The sequence below is a fragment of the Poecilia formosa genome, unplaced genomic scaffold, assembly GCF_000485575.1.
Source record: "Poecilia formosa unplaced genomic scaffold, Poecilia_formosa-5.1.2 Scaffold59, whole genome shotgun sequence".
NCBI lineage: Eukaryota > Metazoa > Chordata > Actinopteri > Cyprinodontiformes > Poeciliidae > Poecilia > Poecilia formosa.
The window spans coordinates 76,390-94,658 of record NW_006799998.1 but is presented as its reverse complement, the minus strand read 5'-3'; the positions used below and the strand labels follow the sequence as shown (position 1 = coordinate 94,658).

The 18,269-nt window shown below is 37.2% G+C and overlaps 2 protein-coding genes across 2 annotated transcripts; one reads left to right on the top strand and one right to left on the bottom strand.

The window, feature by feature from the left end:
- The first annotated feature begins 97 nt into the window (after positions 1-97).
- Positions 98-4,601, top strand: pafah1b3 (platelet-activating factor acetylhydrolase, isoform Ib, gamma subunit). Its single transcript, XM_007553721.2, has 5 exons — positions 98-561; positions 874-963; positions 1,746-1,862; positions 2,018-2,140; positions 3,009-4,601. Exons 1-5 carry the CDS (start codon positions 481-483, stop codon positions 3,267-3,269), a joined length of 672 nt encoding a protein of 223 aa, XP_007553783.1. The 5' UTR covers positions 98-480; the 3' UTR covers positions 3,270-4,601.
- A 2,537-nt stretch (positions 4,602-7,138) lies between these two features.
- On the bottom strand, positions 7,139-17,921 carry ceacam1 (CEA cell adhesion molecule 1). The gene is made up of 15 exons (XM_007553719.2): positions 17,690-17,921; positions 17,144-17,437; positions 15,267-15,548; positions 14,919-15,182; positions 13,514-13,783; positions 12,589-12,840; positions 12,212-12,487; positions 11,879-12,130; positions 11,493-11,768; positions 10,687-10,938; positions 10,299-10,574; positions 9,709-9,960; positions 9,291-9,575; positions 8,007-8,261; positions 7,139-7,750 (listed from the first exon to the last, which is right to left on the bottom strand). Exons 1-15 carry the CDS (start codon positions 17,739-17,741, stop codon positions 7,662-7,664), a joined length of 3,627 nt encoding a protein of 1,208 aa, XP_007553781.1. The 5' UTR covers positions 17,742-17,921; the 3' UTR covers positions 7,139-7,661.
- Between the last annotated feature and the right edge of the window lie 348 nt (positions 17,922-18,269).

Below are 18,269 nucleotides of genomic sequence, written 5' to 3'. Positions count from 1 at the left end.
TAATTTTTAACAAACTCCATGCTAGTATTAAACTAAAAACACTTATTGACCGTACTATTAAAATTAAAATTGAAAATGCGTGGAAATATTGATGTTATCGCTCTTTGGGGACAGTGGTTCAGGCACACACTCAGTAAAAATTGACTTCCTGTAACGGAACTGGAAGATATCGATATTTTTTTTATTAATGTTAGCCATTTAAAATCATTATTTCTGGATGTAAGGGTTACTTAAAACTCTTGCGTACTCCATTCTGCACACAACAGCCTTTTTACATATTCAGTGCCTGGCCTTTTATGTTTTAAGCTGCATCTGTTTGTACTCTACCAAGTAGGCTAGCTATTGTGGCTAATTCTGTGAGCCTCCATAGATTTCTGTAGCATACAGCGGTTGGCGCTTAGCTGACTGGTGTGCGTTGTGTTGACAAAACAGAAACAAAACGCTACGTGACCGCGTTCTAAGAAAGGTAAAACCAAAAATATGAGCGCAGAAGCCTCAAACCCAGCCGCCACACCCACTCCCTGTGAAGACAGTCAGGGAGATGGACGGTGGATGTCTCAGGTATGTGACACAACGTGACCGTCGTGAGGATTGGGTTATTTATTTATTTCGATTAAATGCATATAAGACCATGTAAATAAAGGTAAATGCTATCCTTTACTAATGCTGGATTTCAATCATCTACTAGTTAATCTGCTGAGATTTTTCCACCCATTACCCCAGTCTTATTCCAAGCAATTACCCTCAGCCTCCCAAAGTATAACCAAATATGCAATGTTCTTTTGTTTTGTTTGTTTGTGTTTAGTATTTATAGTTTGCATAATTTTGACGGTTTGTGAGTAATCGAATTATAAATATATTCTCTCCTTGTAGCACGTCCGCTTTGTCTCTGAGTGCAAAGAGAGAGAGCCAGATGTCGTATTTGTGGGAGACTCTCTTGTTCAGCTCATGCATCAGTTTGGGGTAACATCACAGGACACATTCATCCACAGTTCTACCTTAAATTAGAATTTCAAAAATTTGTAATATGTAATTGCACTGAATACTTATGTGCTCAAGTTTGCTGTAGTGAAATTAAAACAAGATGCATCAATGAAATGGAGAAAGAGAACACTGTAAGAAGAAACAACACGCGAATGCAGGATCCCTGGACATGTATAGCTTACTGTAGCTGTAGATAACTAGTGCTTATTCATAGTATAGCAGAAAACAGAAACATAAAAGACTATTCTGTCAGATTAAGACAAATTTAATACACCTGACTGTGCAAAGATTAAAGTACAAATGGACAATGAGTCAAAAGAGAGTGTCAGTGCAAACAGAACAAGTCGTATAATAGACCTTTTCATATGTGAAGAAGTTGTATATTCTGCAGGGCTTTAACCAATCACCTGATTTCTCTAGACAAAGCAGTGTTTATTCTACAGAAGACAAACCACACAAGGCCGGAAAAGAACCCTCATTGATAAACAACTGAAAACAGCTGAAGTAAAAACCTGAAAAATGACAATTTATATAAAGATCTACATTTAAGCTCATTTAATTTGTTTGAACCTGCCCCAAAACTTTCTTCTATGTATTACAGAGTTGCTATTTATGAGCACACTATATTTAGTGGTCATTTCAGCACCTTAAAATGAAAGTTTCTAAACCTGTGTGCCTGATATAACTGTAAGCCAAGATGCATAAAGTAAAAAAAAAAAATGCAAGCCTATTTTGATAAATTCCCATATGTTTTTCTACAGATATGGCGGCAGTTGTTCTCTCCTCTCCATTGCCTTAACTTCGGAATCGGTGGCGATGCAACGCAGCATGTGCTGTGGAGGCTGACCAATGGCGAACTGGATAACATCAGTCCAAAGGTTGAGAACCCTGCCGGATATAGAGAACATGAGCTCGCTTGTTTTTGCTCACAAAAGACTGCTTGTGCTCCATTTCCAAGCTCCAGGTACAATGACGCCAGACTATCAGTGACATGTGCTCAGCCTTTTGTGTTCTGTCTCTTTTTTTGCTCCAGGTCGTGGTGCTGTGGGTTGGCACAAACAATCACGGTCACACAGCCGAACAGATTGCCGGTGGTATCATGGAGATTGTCCAACTCATCCACAACAAGCTCCCCAACGCCCACACGCTTGTACTTGTAAGTTTGTCCAGATAAATGCCTCTTAGGAAGTGCTTAATCAACTTACCTTCATGACTGGAGAAAAAAAAACAAATGAAATTCACACAACCATCAAACTATAAAGTTAAGTCACCTCTTTAAGTCACATCTCAGCTTTCTCAATTATTGAAAACATCAGTTTCCTGGAGACAGTGCGGCTTAACACTGGATTTGTTTTGGAGAGGGAGTTGAGATTGTGTCAAGAGAATGCATGCTTCACAGCCTTTTAAACTTTTAGGTCTTTCATGTAATATGTACTCAAGCGCGGTATATTGCAAGAGTATTCATACCTCATGAACTTTTCTACATTTTGTTACATTACAACCACAGACTTTAGTGTATTTTTTTGGAAATTTTAGGTGATTGACCAACCCAAAGCAGCACACCATTGTTAAGAGGAAGCATATAACAGTGTGGTTTCTAAAGTCTTTTACAATTAAATCTAACAGGGTGTCAAGCATATGCGTACACCTCTTAAAAATATATTCTCCAAGTATTCAGGATATATTTCTACGTTTCTGTACGCCTGTGGAGTGTAATTTTTTTCTAATTCATCTTTCAATAGAACTAACCATAGTCAGACTAATTAGGTGGTGTGTAAGCATTTAAAACATTTTTAAGACACTGTCATGAAAACACTCTCCTACATAGTTGAAATATTATGTGACAATTGTATCAGATAGCTGGATATCATTATTGTACTTTGAACATGTATTTGTTTGAAGTGGAAATAAATGTTATGTATAGAAGCAACTTTCCGTCAGACTTCTTGACATATGTAAATATAATAACTGTGTCTATCTATTTATCTAAAGTTGCTCAGGAAATTACACCATCTCTTTTTCAGGGTGTACTTCCCAGAGGTAGAATGCCAAACCCTCTACGAGAGCGAAACGCCGAGGTGAACAAGCTAGTCCAGGATGCCTTATCGTCTCTGTCCCACGCCTCCTTCTTTAACGTGGATCCAGGTTTTGTCCTTTCGGATGGAAGCATCTCCCATCAGGATATGTATGACTACCTTCACCTGACTGCTCACGGATACCAGGCTGTGTGTGAACCCCTGCATGCTCAAATCAAGTCTCTGTTAGAAAAACCGGCAGAGAACTGAGTATCCGGCTTAGAAGCGTACACTACCACAGTGGTCTTCGTCCCTGTTTTCAGAGAGCATTGCCCTCAGCTTTACAAGGCTTTGGATGTTGGATAGAATCAGCTAATTATAAGGGCTAAGAGCATCATTTAATCTGTATAAGCCTTCTCTATAACCAGGGTTGGTGACCACTGTTATTGATAAACGGACCATAAGGTTTTTTTTGTGTTTACGATACAGTCAAAGATGAGATGTGTTGTACTATAGAGAGACGGTGTCCTTCTTGAACCCCTATAGCTTCGTATTCCATCTCTTTTAGGTTTTTTTTGCATGAAATTTATAATTGTCACTGTTACAAAATACACAGATGAACATGATAAAGGCATCTCCACACAGGACTGGTGAAAGAAAATCGGATAAATTCACATCCTCAATTTCTCTGAGAAGACGTTAGAATTATGTCAACTTTCCAGTTGAATCCATTCTTCAGACCAAAACATTACACTGCAGAGTAATTGAATAAGTGTTGCACATCTCATCCCTTTTGCTCCAGGAACCTGCATATTTTCTGATAGATTAATGAATGAAATATTTCACTACTACACTGCCTTTCTGACGGAACTGGATTCAATGCCCAGTTGGAAAATGGTTTGAAACCCGTCAGATTTGTGCCAGAATTTGCATGCATGCTAGAAACGGCGAACCCTCTCACTTGACCTTTTGTTTCTTTGTGTCAGTAATTTCTATGGGTTGGTTTTATTTTATTTTATTTTTTTCGAATTTGATTTTGCTCTTTGTGGTAGGAAAAGCTGAGGTGGTATACGAAGCATTGAAGATGGCTTTGCTTCATGGTGAACCAGGAATCTTGATGAAAGTTTCTAGAAACGAACTGGAAAACAACCATCGTTCATGATGCAAAATCAGACAGTGCTTTAAAAATGTCTGTATCTTTACTGTGATTTTATTTTCCTTTTGTATATGTTAAGTCCAATGAACAAAAAGTTGTCTTTGTGGTGAATAGTTTACCAGTCAGTTTATTTTACATCATGTCACATTACCTCTTTGCCTTTATACCTTTTTCTCCTCACGTATTGTAATGGCAGTAGAGCTCCATGTTAGTGGCTGTATATTTCTTGTGATCATAAATGTATTAGATTCATCTAGTTGCTTGTGCTTCAAATTTGAACTTTTCTGCAACATAATGGCTCACTCGCCCATTTAAGATGCTTTACTTCACACTATGATGCTTGGGAGCCGCTGGGATAAGCAAGGTGCCACGGAAACTTGAAATGGTCAAGGATGAGTAATTGTGCAAGTAATGAAAGAAATGCATTAAATTTTCAAACAAAACGGTTTCAGTGTCGGCTGGCTGATTTTATCTGATCTCTTTTTGTTGAAACTGACATTCTGACTGCCACTGAACCAAAGCTGCAGTGCATTTTCATGTCTCCAAGATTGATTGCTAACCATTAGGTTCAGCAAGAGTACACACACAGCGAAGCACTTTTGCTTGCACAGTTTTGTTCTTTTCTCAGGACACGGTTTTAAAGAGATATTTACCTTTCTGAAAACAAGAACATGTTATGCCCTGTTAGCTACATATCTCAAAAATCCACACTATAAACTTCAGACTTTTAACATTTTGCACAAATGCCAAAATAGTGCACATGTACTGTATGGTAAGGCCCATTTATGTTTTACCCACTTGAAATCCAGTGCAAGTGTAATTTTCTCATTAGTGAGCTCATTAACACTAAGTTGTAATTGAAGATCATTATTAATCCAGTTTTTCCATAAAGTCCTCCAAGTTTCTTTTAGAGAACAGAGAACATGTCTCTGAACAGGTCAGGGAGAAAGTTGTAAGTTTAAAGCAGGGTTAAATATCTCAAGTTTAAAAACTTAGTAGAGCTCCATTCAGTCCTCTGAAAGTGGAATGGAGTATGGGACAACTGCAAATATACCAAGACATAATGGTGCACTTATAAAGATCCAGTTGGGAATAGAGAGATCAAATATAAACTTCCTGGTTAGGTCTACATATTACAGTAACAAAACACCTTATTTAGGGAGAACTGGTGGCAGTGTCATGCAGTGCTGGGGCTTTTCTTCAGAAGTGAAAGGAAAATTAGATAGAATACAGGGGAACATGGGTGAAGAAAAATACAGGGAAGTCATGGAAAAACTTCCTTTGTACCCTGTTGCAGGGTACAAAGGAGTAGGGACTGCGGTCGAGGTTCACCTTTCAGCTGGATAGTCACGATGAGCAAACAGCCTAAAATGTAATTGTGTGGTTCAATTTAAAACACGTTTATGCATCAAAGTGACCCAGAAGTCCACAACAGGGGTCCTTTAAAACCTCCGCAATGGGTTTTAATAACTTTGGCTAAAAATGCTAACCAATGTCTTTTGATATAACAGCAAAATAACATAAGATTTTGAAATCAAGGACAATTTTATTTCACACTGTAAAGTAATGCTAAAATTATTGAAATTCTAACTGGTTAAATGAAACATAAGCTTGAATTCAATACTTCAGTAACAGTAAGTCCATGTCAGATTTACATGACAGCAGTAAATCCATCTGCCAACATCAGTCAGCCGACATGGTGACTGCTGGGTCTTAAAACATGCTCAAATGTAAGTTGTATCCTAAAGCAGTTTTTTTTTGTTTGCATGACGCTTTAAAGCAAGTCTAAAAAAAAAACAAATAAGATGAGCACACACTAATATAATTTATAATCAATGATTTCAACATACAAAAATCAAAAGTAATATGATCACAGCTTAATCTTTTAATGAAAAAATTCCAAGGTTTTGTATTTCAGGTCAGTTTAAGCTGCTATTTTCTCACAGCTACAAGCTATTACTCAAACCAGATAAGATTTCTTGGCAAGTGTTCATGTCCTTTCTCAAAACATGATGGGTGGGACAGGCTTCATCCTGCTGGCTGGGGATGAATGTGCTATGGATATGATTTCAGACACAAACACCAACCTTTATAAGGAGCCAGGTGGACTGGTAAAGGTCTTATTTTCTTTCCTGAAATTGTAGTTAGGAGCAAGAGCCGGATTTCTTTTACTGAACAAACTGAAGATCCTGACTTCACAACGACATGGGGCCACAACAGATTTTGCTGCTTGGGCTTGGATTGCTCATTCTGATTGACTATGGCCAAGGTACTGTATCTATATACTCTATATGTACATTTATAGTCCTTTTAAATCTTGGTTGTGTTCTTGCGAGATGTTTTCATGCTTTATTATATAGATATTTTTTTCTCTTCGTAGGTCTTTCTCAGATTAAGGAAGAGTCTCTGGTTGATGGGCCAAATACTGACGGTATGCAGAGTCGATAGTCAGTAATTATAAAACTCAATTTCTCTTTTACTTTACTTTGCATTTGTATTTGTTACAGTCTTTGCTGATGGACTCCATAAGATAACTTCACGTTCAATCCATGGCAAAAATCACAAGAAAAGATACTGTCGCTGTAAAAGTGAGAAAAGTCTACTATTGAAGACCAATACTACAAATAAAAAAGTATGTTAGCCTAATCCGTTCACTTTTCTTCTTTTCCCCTGCAGCTGCTGCAACAGGAAACGGGTCAGAAAAAACAACTTGCCAGTTCGACCCTGCACAATGTGAGTTCCTCACAGTTTTACTTAAACACAAAATAAACTGCATGATTTTAAATATCCCACAAATAAATTACTTTTTTTTTTTCTCTATTCATTTATTTGTTGTAAAAACTAGGGGAGCAGTGCATGGAGATATGCAAGAACCCGAGGAGGTGCAAGTCGAAGCAAGCCAAACTCCAACATCAATCTAGCCCTCTCTGAGCAACGAGACCTCCTTGTGGCATGTAATAATACATACTTTATGACTATCAAGTAACTTTTTTATTTTTTTTATTTTCATACATATTTTACATTTTAAACAAAGTGCTGATTACATTTTGCAGACAGGCTGTCCATGTTAACACAAAATTGTTATAACCTCTTCAATAAAGTCTCTATAATCAATGTTTCTGTTTATTTTATTGATTAGCAAGTAAAAACCAGCAAATAAGTGTGTGATAACATTACCTTAAATTAAATATGATAATTAATTAATAATTAATTGGTTATCTAAGAAAAAGATCAGGTATTAAGTGTGAAGAATCTGTAATTTGTGCTGAAGGATTTGTAGGGTATTTAAAAGGATTGCACTCATGACTCTTACTGTAAGACAGTACAGATATGCCTTGTACCACGTTTACACATGGTACAAGCCGGTAATAAAATTAACAACAGTGACAGAACTGGAGAAGCATATGAATTATTCAGTTTTAACCCAGAGATTGTTGTGTCATTTCAGTAGTAATATTGTGAGATTGAAGGCTTGTAGCGGGAGCCAGTGGTCCGTCGGGCAGGACTCAAAGGAGCAGCAGGTGAACAAGGACAGAACACAAACCCATGAGCAGCACAGCTCCTTTGTTTGTGATGTGGTTTGCAGAGGCATGATCTGATAAACAACAGAAGTAAACAGAAATGTTAATAGATTGTAAAAAAAAATAAAAAATTACATAATTATAAATTTTTCACATTTCTTTGACACCCTCTTTGACAAGTACATATCAAAGTTATAATTTATAGTGAAGTCTTTTAAGAATAACTTGGGGGGGAAAAAAAGCCAGAAAAATTTGGCTTTTCTCACCAAGACTATTGACACTACCATGACAACACGACATAAGGAGGTTGAGCCAGTAAGATTTACTCACTTTCAATAGTAAAACTTTTAGTTTGCGTCATCGTGACGTTTGTCACTGGGTTTTTTGCGACGCATATGTAATCCCCTACTTGTCCTCTAGTTGCAGAGAAATTGAAAACAGATCCTATCTTAAGAAGTGATGATTTATTATTTAAGAACCAGTAGAAGTCACACTCCGGGTAAGAGTCAACAGTGCAATTCAGAGACACAACGGCACCATCTTTTGCTGACCCTGGACCAGAGATGTTCATGTTCAATGGACCATCTGCAAAAAGAAACAATATGTTAAACACGTTAATACTGTAGTTTAGTTTTTTGAAACAAAATCCCCAAAGTAACTTTAAGTTCCCCTTTTTCAACCCGAATCTGGTGTAATGTATATACACCAACAGGCCAATATGTTAGGGACACCTGTTCACACGCTAAACGTAAATCAATCAAAACCATAAGGTAGCAACTCAAAAGATTTTAAGCATCTATACTTGGCTGCAGCTGAGCATTATAACAAAGTAGAGAGGGGATTGAGAGGGCATGGCTGATGGTATCTTAGTCTGAGTACTTCAGAAAAATCTGATCTACAAGGATTATTTCCAATTTACAGGGGGAAAAAAAAAACTTTGTTGATGCCACAACAGACTGGGCAGTTTAAAATGATAGAGAGGCTCTAAAGAAAAACATATATAAATATGCAAAATACTAGTTATATAAGGTATTTATTTTCTAAATGCGCAACATGTCAAACCTCGAAGCAGAAGACCACACCAGGTGATGCTCTTCTATACAATAACAATAAAGCATTCTGGTTCCGATTCTGGTTCTTTTAGCTAAGAGCACAAAACTATTCACACATATTCACCATTCAACATTCAGACTGTAGGGGTGGAATTTAATTTAAACAACCTGCAAGCATAGTCATTAAAATCTGAGGTATATTTTTGCTGACTGTGTTCATCCTTTAAAGACCACAATGTATCCATTTTTCTATGGCTGCTTGCAGCAGGATGATGCACTACGTCAAAGCAGCTAAATTATCTCAGAATGGTCTTCCTCTGTCCCCAAATGACCTCTGTTAGTTTTGTCTTTATATGGACTAAAGTCTCACAAGAGGATTTCTGACACCTTGTTGAATTTAAAGAATAAAGTCAGTCTTAGAGATAAAAGGCAACATAAACCCAATGAAGTACTTGGTGAATGAATACAAAACTAAAAATGTTAATGATTCAGCATAGATAACAATTCACATTTTCTAAAAGTTGTAAAAAAAAAAACACACTCAACTTTCTGTGATACTTACAGTGAACAAGAAGTTTGTACTGTTGACTCTTATGCAGAGCAGCCTTGTTGGTTGCGACACACTGATAGGCCCCGTTACTCTGTGTTGTCAGCTGGGTGAAGTGCAGAATGTTGTCTTCAGTAATGTACAAGGATGGGGCTGGATCGGAGGCATTCAGGCTGAGCTGCATGCCATCTTTCATCCAGTAGAGGGCGTCATAGGGCCCAACAACGCGACATGTGAGGGTAAAATTTTCATTGCTTATTGGAGTCAAGTTGTTTTGAATCATCACTGAATCTATTCCCTCTGCAAATTCAAAAGAGAAAAAAAATTAGGATATACATAGGGATTAAGCATCATAGTCAGCATTGTTATATTTGAATAAAGTATGTTAAAATGTCAATTTTGTTATTATTCATTTTAATTTAGGACTTAATACCTATGACAGTGAGCATTGTCGAGGTTGTGCTGTTCTTCTCTGTCACATGATTGTGGGCCACACATGTATATGTGCCACTCATGTTGAAAGAAAGCGGCCCAGCTGTGAACTCTGAGGTATTGGCCATCAAGGAGCCATTAAACCACCAACTGTAGGTGCTGGGAGGCATCGATGCGGCAGAACAGTTGAAGACCGCATTGCGTCCTGCTTCCCCAAACTCTGGCCCATGAATTATGGGTTCATCTGGTCCAACTGCAAAACATCAAGAGTTACATTGAAAACGTCTTTATTTCCTCAGTTTTTATTTCCTCAGTTTTTAAAGTGTGATATTTACGTACAGCTGAGAGCCTTTTTTTTTTCTTACTAACTTACACCCAAAGTTTTCTTGTTACTAGCTCAGTTGTGTAAGCAAAAGTCTTCTCTCTCCTATTTTTCAGACATTTAGCAAATAGAAATATTATTTGTGGTTCTAACTGACCAAAAAATACAGTTTTAGTAAGATATAATGTAAAACAGGATAACTTTGTATCATGCACAATAGAATAGAAATTGTCAGTACATAAATACATGAATTTAAATATTCCACTTACAGATGACCTGAAGCAGGTAAGCGCTGCTCGTCAGGTTTCCAACGGCATTCACAGCCATGCATACATAGTGTCCAGCATCATAACGATCTACTGGCATAAAGTTGACTGTCTTGTTGTCCATAGAGAAAACAGTGCTGTTGTCTTGATGAATTTGTTCACCATTTTTCATCCAGTAAATATTATCCACATCTCCAGTTACATTGCACATTAAATTATATGAGTGACCTTCCATGGCATCCGATGTTGGTGTATCTATTTGTACATTTTTAATTGATGCTGAAAAGGAAACAGTACACAAAATAGTTAAAAACTGGCCTTTGGTTAATGACGTTGATCAAATTGTGTTTGTTTTACATAAACATAAAAACCTGCATCTACATCATCTTACCAATTGCTGTGATTGTTATGCTGGCACTGCTGTTCTTCCCTGTGATGTTGTTGAAGGCCATGCACGTGTACTTTAGACTCTTCTCTTCAGTGACAGGAGGTGTCATGTACTCTGACATGTTGGAAACCAGAGTATCATTGAAGTACCATCTGTAGAAACTTGGTGGGTATGATGGTGCGTAGCAGGAAAGTGTTGCACTGCTTCCTGGCTTCACTGCTTTTGGTCCTGAGATAGTTGGCATCTTTGGTCCATCTGTGTATACAGATAAGTTTAAAAACTTTTAACCTCATAAACAATGCACTTGTTATATTTTATCTTCTAAAATTACAAAGCTAAGTCATCTAACATGACAGTGTGTGAGAGATTAGTGACATCTGGTGGTTTGATATTGGACTGCATTCAGATTCTTTACCAAGCTTGTAGGAGAAACTCAAGAGAATCAAAATATTAGTTCTCCAGTCTTTGTAATGGCATCTTGGGGGTGGAGACAATCCTGCTAAATTCACTCATAACAATGTTAAAAATAAGGCTTTGAGAACTTTCTTGTTGGTGTATTTTTGGGACTTGTATATGTCTAAATTAGACAAAACATTTACAAACAAAGAAGAATGGAAGCGCGCAAGTTTATTATTGGGATAAGAATTGTTCTAAAACTGAATATTGACTATTGTACACTAATTTAAAAATGTAAATGTTTCATTAGATTATTGACAAGATATTACGTGATACGCTCCAAGAAAAAAATAAATGTTTAAAACTATTATCAAAGAATGTATGACTTAGTGAGAGTTAAATATCATACTCACAGATGACATGAAGCGTGTAGTCAGCGCTTGTCATGTTTCCCAAAGCATTTACTGCGACACACTGGTAGTGTCCACTGTCAGAACTGTTCAATGCCAGGAACATGACTGTCTTGTTGTTCATATCAAAAACGGTTCTGTTGTCTGCAAGCAGCAGATTACCACTTTTCATCCAGTAGATATAATCAGCAGGCCCAACTACGTTGCACGTTAGATTATGTGAATAATTTTCCATGGCAGAATTCATCTGAGCTTGTATTTCCACACTCTGTATTGGATCTGAAAACAGAGCACCACCCACAACAGTTGAGCTTTTGGATTACACATCATCTCAGTAAATAATAAAGAAAAGGAATATATAAATTTGAAAATCTCCAGGCAAGTCTCACCAACAACTGCGAGCATCATGCTGGCACTGCTGTTCTTTCCAGTGATGGTGTTTAAGGCCATGCAGGTGTACTTCCAGCTCATGTCTTTTGTTAGTGGAGGTGTTGTGTACTCAGACATGTTGGAGACCACAGAACCATTGAAGTGCCATTGGTAGAGACTTGGAGGCACCGACTTTGCATGGCATCTGAGTGTGGCATTGCCCCCTGTCTGTACTGCTCTTGGTCCCATGATGACTGGCGTATCTGGACCATCTGAAAACATTGACATAATCTTAGCTGTTGACAGCTTTAGGATGACAAAAGAGCTTATTGTCATCGTCATGTTTTACTTACAGTTGACCAGGAGCATGAAGGGTTTGCTGGTCATGTTTCCTACAGCATTAGCAGCCAGGCATGTGTAGTTTCCAGTGTCATTTCGCTGCATGCTCATGAAACTCATTGTCATATTTTCCATGAGGATTGTAGTTCTGTTGTCTGGATTCAGTTTTTCACCGTTTCTCATCCAGTAAATATGGTCAACAGTTTCATTTACTCTGCAGGTTAAATTATAAGGATGACCTTCAACAGCAAGATTCATCTGAGCTTCGACTTGAACATTTCGTATCGGATCTAAAAAAAAAAAAAAAAGTAAATTCACAGTTGTTAAAGTTGTTTTTGGTTGTTTTTCTTCCCAAGAAAAACAGAAAATAAAATATCAATCTAAATCTCACCAATAACTCTGAGCATTATGCTGGCAGTGCTGTTCTTTCCTGTGATGGTGTTTAAGGCCATGCAGATGTATTCCCCGCTCATGTCTTTGGTGAGTGAGGGTGTTGTATACTCAGACATGTTGGAGACCACAGAACCATTGAAGTGCCATTGGTAGAGACTCGGTGGAACAGATTCTGCTGAGCAATTGAAGGTAGCAGTGTTTCCTGACTTCACCACATTTGGTCCCATTACAGTTGGCTTCATTGGTCCATCTGTAAAGATACAATAACTGGATTGGCCTTATAGACATTTAGCATCTTTTCTCAAAGCAAGTATCTAGTTACATGTGTGTAAGCATTTACTTTACAAAATGATTGATATTTATTATCTATAGTCCTGTGAAAGCACATTTTCCCCTTACATATTTTTTCTAGTTTTGATTTTTAGTCACATTTAAACGTTTTGTCAAATAAATTGAATATCAGATAAATATATCCCAAATAAATATAAAATGTAGCCTGGCCTGATAAGAAAAAGTTATTGCTTTGCAAGCTTATCAAATGGTTGAGCCACCATTTGATAAGCTTGGGCAACACTACCATCAAGCATTTGTAATTACTGACAATGCCACAGCATCTCAATTACAATTAAGTCAGGACTTTGACTAGGCCACTAAAGAACTTTGTTTTGTTCTTGCTCCGACTCGGAAGTAGACTTGATAGTGTATTCAGATTTATGAGTATATTTAGTTTGAACAGCTTTTCCCCCTTGATACACAACATATTCGTTTGAAATCTGCCCTTTTCTATTTTCTTTGTCTGATATCTGAATAATTTATTGTTTTAAAATAGCACAAACAGATTAGATCTGTAAGGGGACAAACACGTTTTCACATAATTGCCTTTGATTAATTTTGAATAATAAAGAATAAAATCTGTTTCTTACAGTTCACTACAACAGCGAAGGGGTCGCTGGTCAAGTTGCTCACGAGATTAAAAACTTGACACATGTAGAGTCCACCATCAGAAAGCTGGACTGGATTGAGCGTCAGAGTCTTGTTGCCAAACGTAGTTCTATTGTCAGGAGTTATTCGGCTGCCGTTTTTCCACCACTGGATGCTGTCAACAAGTCCAGTCGCTTCACACTGGAGACTAAACGCCTTATCTAGTACTGCTGGTCCATTAGCCTCACTCATGACCACTGCTGATATCGGATCTGTAAGAGAAGGAGCAAAGAGGTAGCTTGAATATACACATATGAATGAGTTAAATTATTCTATGTGTTTTTGGACAATTTGACATTATAATCCAGTACGTCTGCATTTACAGTTTCCATTGCTCTCTCTCTCTGATTGATAAAACGGTAACAATCATTTATTTGTTAAAAGAAAATTTAAAAATTAGTATCAGTCACCTAAGACTCAAGAGATGTGCTCTCTGTGTCATGTGACCTACTCTGCATTGAGCTTAAATATCTTAAACAGCAGTGTTGAGAGTTGAAGCACAAATTACTAAACCTCATGGTGTTCAAAGCAAAACACAGTTCAAGAAGCAGCATAACATTTTCAGTATGTTCTGCTCTTACATGTTTAACTGGAAGTGAATTAATAATATTTTAGTCATATCAAATCACAGGGTAAAAGTGCTAATGTTAGCTTAGCATTAAAGCAAACAGCTCAGGCAGAAAACATTCTTTGTAAAAAATGTCTAACGTCGTTATGGTCAGTCACAAAAATCTGGTTTAGTTTGAAGAACAAAGGAAACAATATGCTGGCGCTTCTCAAACCATAAATCTGTGTTAGACTCAGAAGGAAGTTGGTTAACCTAATGGATAAAACACCTAAACAAACAATGCTGATGGAACGTGTGGTGGACGCAGTACAATGTAGGGCGGAGTGTTCAAACCAATGTAAAGAATAAACAAAAGCTGATGTCCCATCACACAAAAGGAAGTTCTGCAGGACACGCTTCACCCTCATTACAGAGGACAGTCACATGTGACAAGTCAGAATGACCTGAAATGACTCAGAGGACTGAAAAGTCGTGTCTTCTTGTGACTGTTTCAGTGATTCTTTCAGCTATTTCTCATGACCCAGAAACCTTAGTCATTATGACCTGCATGGGATTCTACACCATTTACCTGCAACTCCATAGACTACAAACCTCAGTTTCATGTTTTACAGTACAAGTTTGTGTCAGTAGCAGGGTTCTTATTTCTGCAACCAACTCAATTTGGTGTCAGATTAGTTAATTTACATACTTCCAGTTTACAGAATAAAACACAACCTGCTTCCAGACCTGAGCACCTTAATCTAATATGAACTAAAGTTAAACAAAGAGAGAAAACCTACCCATCACCCGTATCACTGTACTGTCACTGCTGAACCTCATTGTGACCGTGTTGTGAAACAAACATGTGTAGGTTCCTGTGTTGTTTTTTTTGACGTTCTGCAGGTGAAGCTGTAACCCAAACTGGTTAAGGTTGACTCCATCAAACATCCACTGGACCATTGCTGTGGGTTTGGACTCCACAGAGCACGACAGTGTGATGTTTGACCCCGATCTGTACATGTACTTCACAGGGTCGACTGTCATGGTTGCATTATTTGCTCCGTCTGAGACAACAAAAAAATATTTCATTTTCATGTCGCAATTACTTGAGGAGGATCCCGTGCATTTTTATTTTCAATAAAACTTACAGCTGATGTTCAGAGAAACAGGTGGGCTGACTTCATATCCAAGTCCATTGGACACATTGCACATGTATGGTCCCTCGTCAGAGCGGGTCAGCCCGACTATGCTAAGATTGGCACCGCCATTGCTGAGCTGCACACCTGCCCCAGTTGATATTTCTGAGTCACTTGCCAACCATTTGTAAGACAAAGACGTCCCGGTGGAGACTGAGCAGACAAAGACCGCTGTATTGTTGAACTCCACCAGATCCGTCCTTTGTGCTGATAAAGTCACATTTGAAATTGGCTCTGCAGAGAGAAAAAATAAGTTACTTAGTTTTGATATCTGCTTGAAGACATCCATCAGGGTTCATCTGACATTTTACTGTGTGCTGAAACAAAACACTGCAAATAATGCATATGGATAAGCTTAGCAAGCTACTGATTAATAGTTTAGCTAAATTTGTGTCGAAACTTTTTGCCTCAACCTGATTTACAATTTACACAAATTGTTTTGTTAAGTCTCATGAGGCACAACGGAGGGTCAGATGGTGACTTATCAAGCAGTTCTTCGAAAAACAAACAACAACAAAAAAAAATTTTCTTCATTGGTGTCAGGAAAACATGGTCACAGATCAAAATGTATTATTTGTTTGTTACTGGAATATTAACAGTGAATATTGTCTTCTAGACCAGAAGCAATAAATTGTTTTGTTGATGTTAGACATTTAGAAACATGTTGATAAAATAGATAAAATACTAAAATATAACAAAAAGGAAAGGCAAGAGACTGTTGTAAAATTATTTTTTCCCACTGGAATTAATTTACTGCATCTCCTAAATGAGAGGCTCAGTGAGCTGAGTTAAATTGTGAAATTCTAATTGTTCGAAATGAAATAAATTAAAAAGAACTTTTGTATAGGAAGTCGGCTTTGTGTGGTTGTTCTCATTTTTCATTTAGCCTACACCGCCCTCCACAAACTTTTATCCTGGCAGTATGACCTCATGATGGAAAAATGTCTGTGATCATTAGAGATTAGGGATGAAATGTTATCATGGAGGCTGATGTATTATGCAAAATCTTATTTGAAAATAACATTTATGTTATAGAAAGGGTCTTTACAGACTAATTTTTAAGATGTAGTGAAGTTACTGATATTTTTGGGGTTTGAAAATAACTAACATTTTCTCTTTTTTGATCTTGTTTTTGCTGGGAACCTGTTTTTTCAATCAGTCATAAAGGTTTTACTTAAATAACAAAGTTTAAAGCATTGAAACATGATCTCATTTAATGTTTAAATGAGATCATGTTGTTGTGCATAGTTTAAGCAAACAGAGTAAAGCAAAAGAGAAAGCAATATTACATGTATGCTCATTAAAAAGATAAAACAAGTCTTTTCTTTTGTCACAAACACACAGTCCTGGCTCAATAACATTTTTGACAAATTAGGGAAATACATTTAAACAATGACTTTGGTCCTGACCAGTTTCCCTGTTAGATGTGTGTCCTCCAAAAAGACAAAAGTTGAGAACAATATCTTGACAGCAGTCTCGAATATCCAAAGGCTGCTGTCGTTTTGGTATAATTCATTCAAAAGCTGTATTTATCTGTCATTTGAAGTTTTATCTGGTGCTAATACACTGGATTTGGGGATTAAACGATTGTTATTGTGTTTTGGTTTGCTTGGTTGATTTATTACCAAATGCTAAATGTTATTTGTACTCTGGAACTAAATGTTTCCCTGCCAATGCAGATGGTTTGAATTGCAAATCGCTTCTGTGGAAATACTATTCATTCAGAGTTGTAGCATTAATTAGATAACATTGTCCAGGGTGTTCATGCACATATGCTAAGAGTCTTACTTAACATTCTGCTCCATTAAGAAGCATTAGAGTATTCTTACCTTGGACTGACAGCTGCACCTGAACAGAAAACGTGTCCATTTCTTCTAACTTGTACACACCAGAGTCGGCCAGTTGTGCTGATATTATAGTCAGAGACGATGTGCTGGAATCATAAATAAACCTGTCACGTTTAGCTATACTTAAACAAAACCCTCCAGGGTAAATTAATGCCAGGAGATTGTTGTCGAATGTCCATGTTCCCAAGGTAATGTTGGTATTGCTGATGATGGTCACGTTGCCCCACAGTGGTACGGGGTTCTCAGAAGGATATATGATTTGGCTGTGGACAGGATCTAGAAACACACATCAGAGAGTTTAAACAATCAGTCAAATTTAATTAAATATTTAATTAGTTATGGAAAAAAATAATAAAAACCCTAATATTGGTATTTCTAAACATTTTACCAATTTTTTGTCTTGATTTACGATGGAGCGATCCTTAATCAAATGAATGGTCCAGTTTCATAAAATTAACACAATTTAAAAATAATAGTGAGGTGTAATGTTGGCACATTAATCTAAGTTAAAGTAAAAGTCAAGTTTACCTGTAAAAGTTATTGTGGTGAGGATTAGGAAAAACAGTAACGGAGACTCCATTCTACTCCCCAGCTACTTCTTTTCCAACCAGAACTGCTGCTTTGATAAATCCAAACCTGGAGATATTATTAGATCAGAGCTCTTCAACAAGCAAATATTTGCTCTGTGCTCTCTTGATGCTTCCCCAGCCTTCTATTGCAGTGGCACATCACTGGCGCTGCCTGCCACACCTTATTTTGCCCTGATGCACTGAGTTTTTACAGGTGCTCACATAGGAGTGTCAATTTACTGTAAACTCATGTTCGTCATTTTTTAACTTTTAATCAACCAAAGCCTCACATGGGGTTATTTTGAGGGATCACTTTGAGCCATGTGATCGCAGAATGGTGGCATAACATGTCAAAAGTCTTCAGATGTGAGCTTATTTTCTTACAAGCAACTTAATGATGAAATTAGTGCTGAAACAGGAAAGTTAAAATAAATGTGAAACATATTTAATAAGGAAATTGTAAGTAATGCTAAATTATTTAAATCTCAAACAATAGATTCTGGATGGCATTTGAGTTGTCCAGCCATATAATGAAGAAC

Bases quoted from the DNA above. Each gene is read 5' to 3' on its own strand.
- pafah1b3 (XM_007553721.2), top strand. From the start codon at position 481: ATGAGCGCAGAAGCCTCAAACCCAGCCGCCACACCCACTCCCTGTGAA. The intron at 562-873 runs GTATGTGACACA...CTCTCCTTGTAG, and splicing joins ATGGACGGTGGATGTCTCAG to CACGTCCGCTTTGTCTCTGA. The intron at 2,141-3,008 runs GTAAGTTTGTCC...TCTCTTTTTCAG, and splicing joins ACGCCCACACGCTTGTACTT to GGTGTACTTCCCAGAGGTAG.
- ceacam1 (XM_007553719.2), bottom strand. From the start codon at position 17,741: ATGGAGTCTCCGTTACTGTTTTTCCTAATCCTCACCACAATAACTTTT. The intron at 12,131-12,211 runs GTAAGTAAAACA...CAATGTTTTCAG, and splicing joins CTTCATGCTCCTGGTCAACT to ATGGTCCAGATACGCCAGTC. The intron at 7,751-8,006 runs GTGAGTAAATCT...GTTGTTTATCAG, and splicing joins TAAAAGTTTTACTATTGAAA to ATCATGCCTCTGCAAACCAC.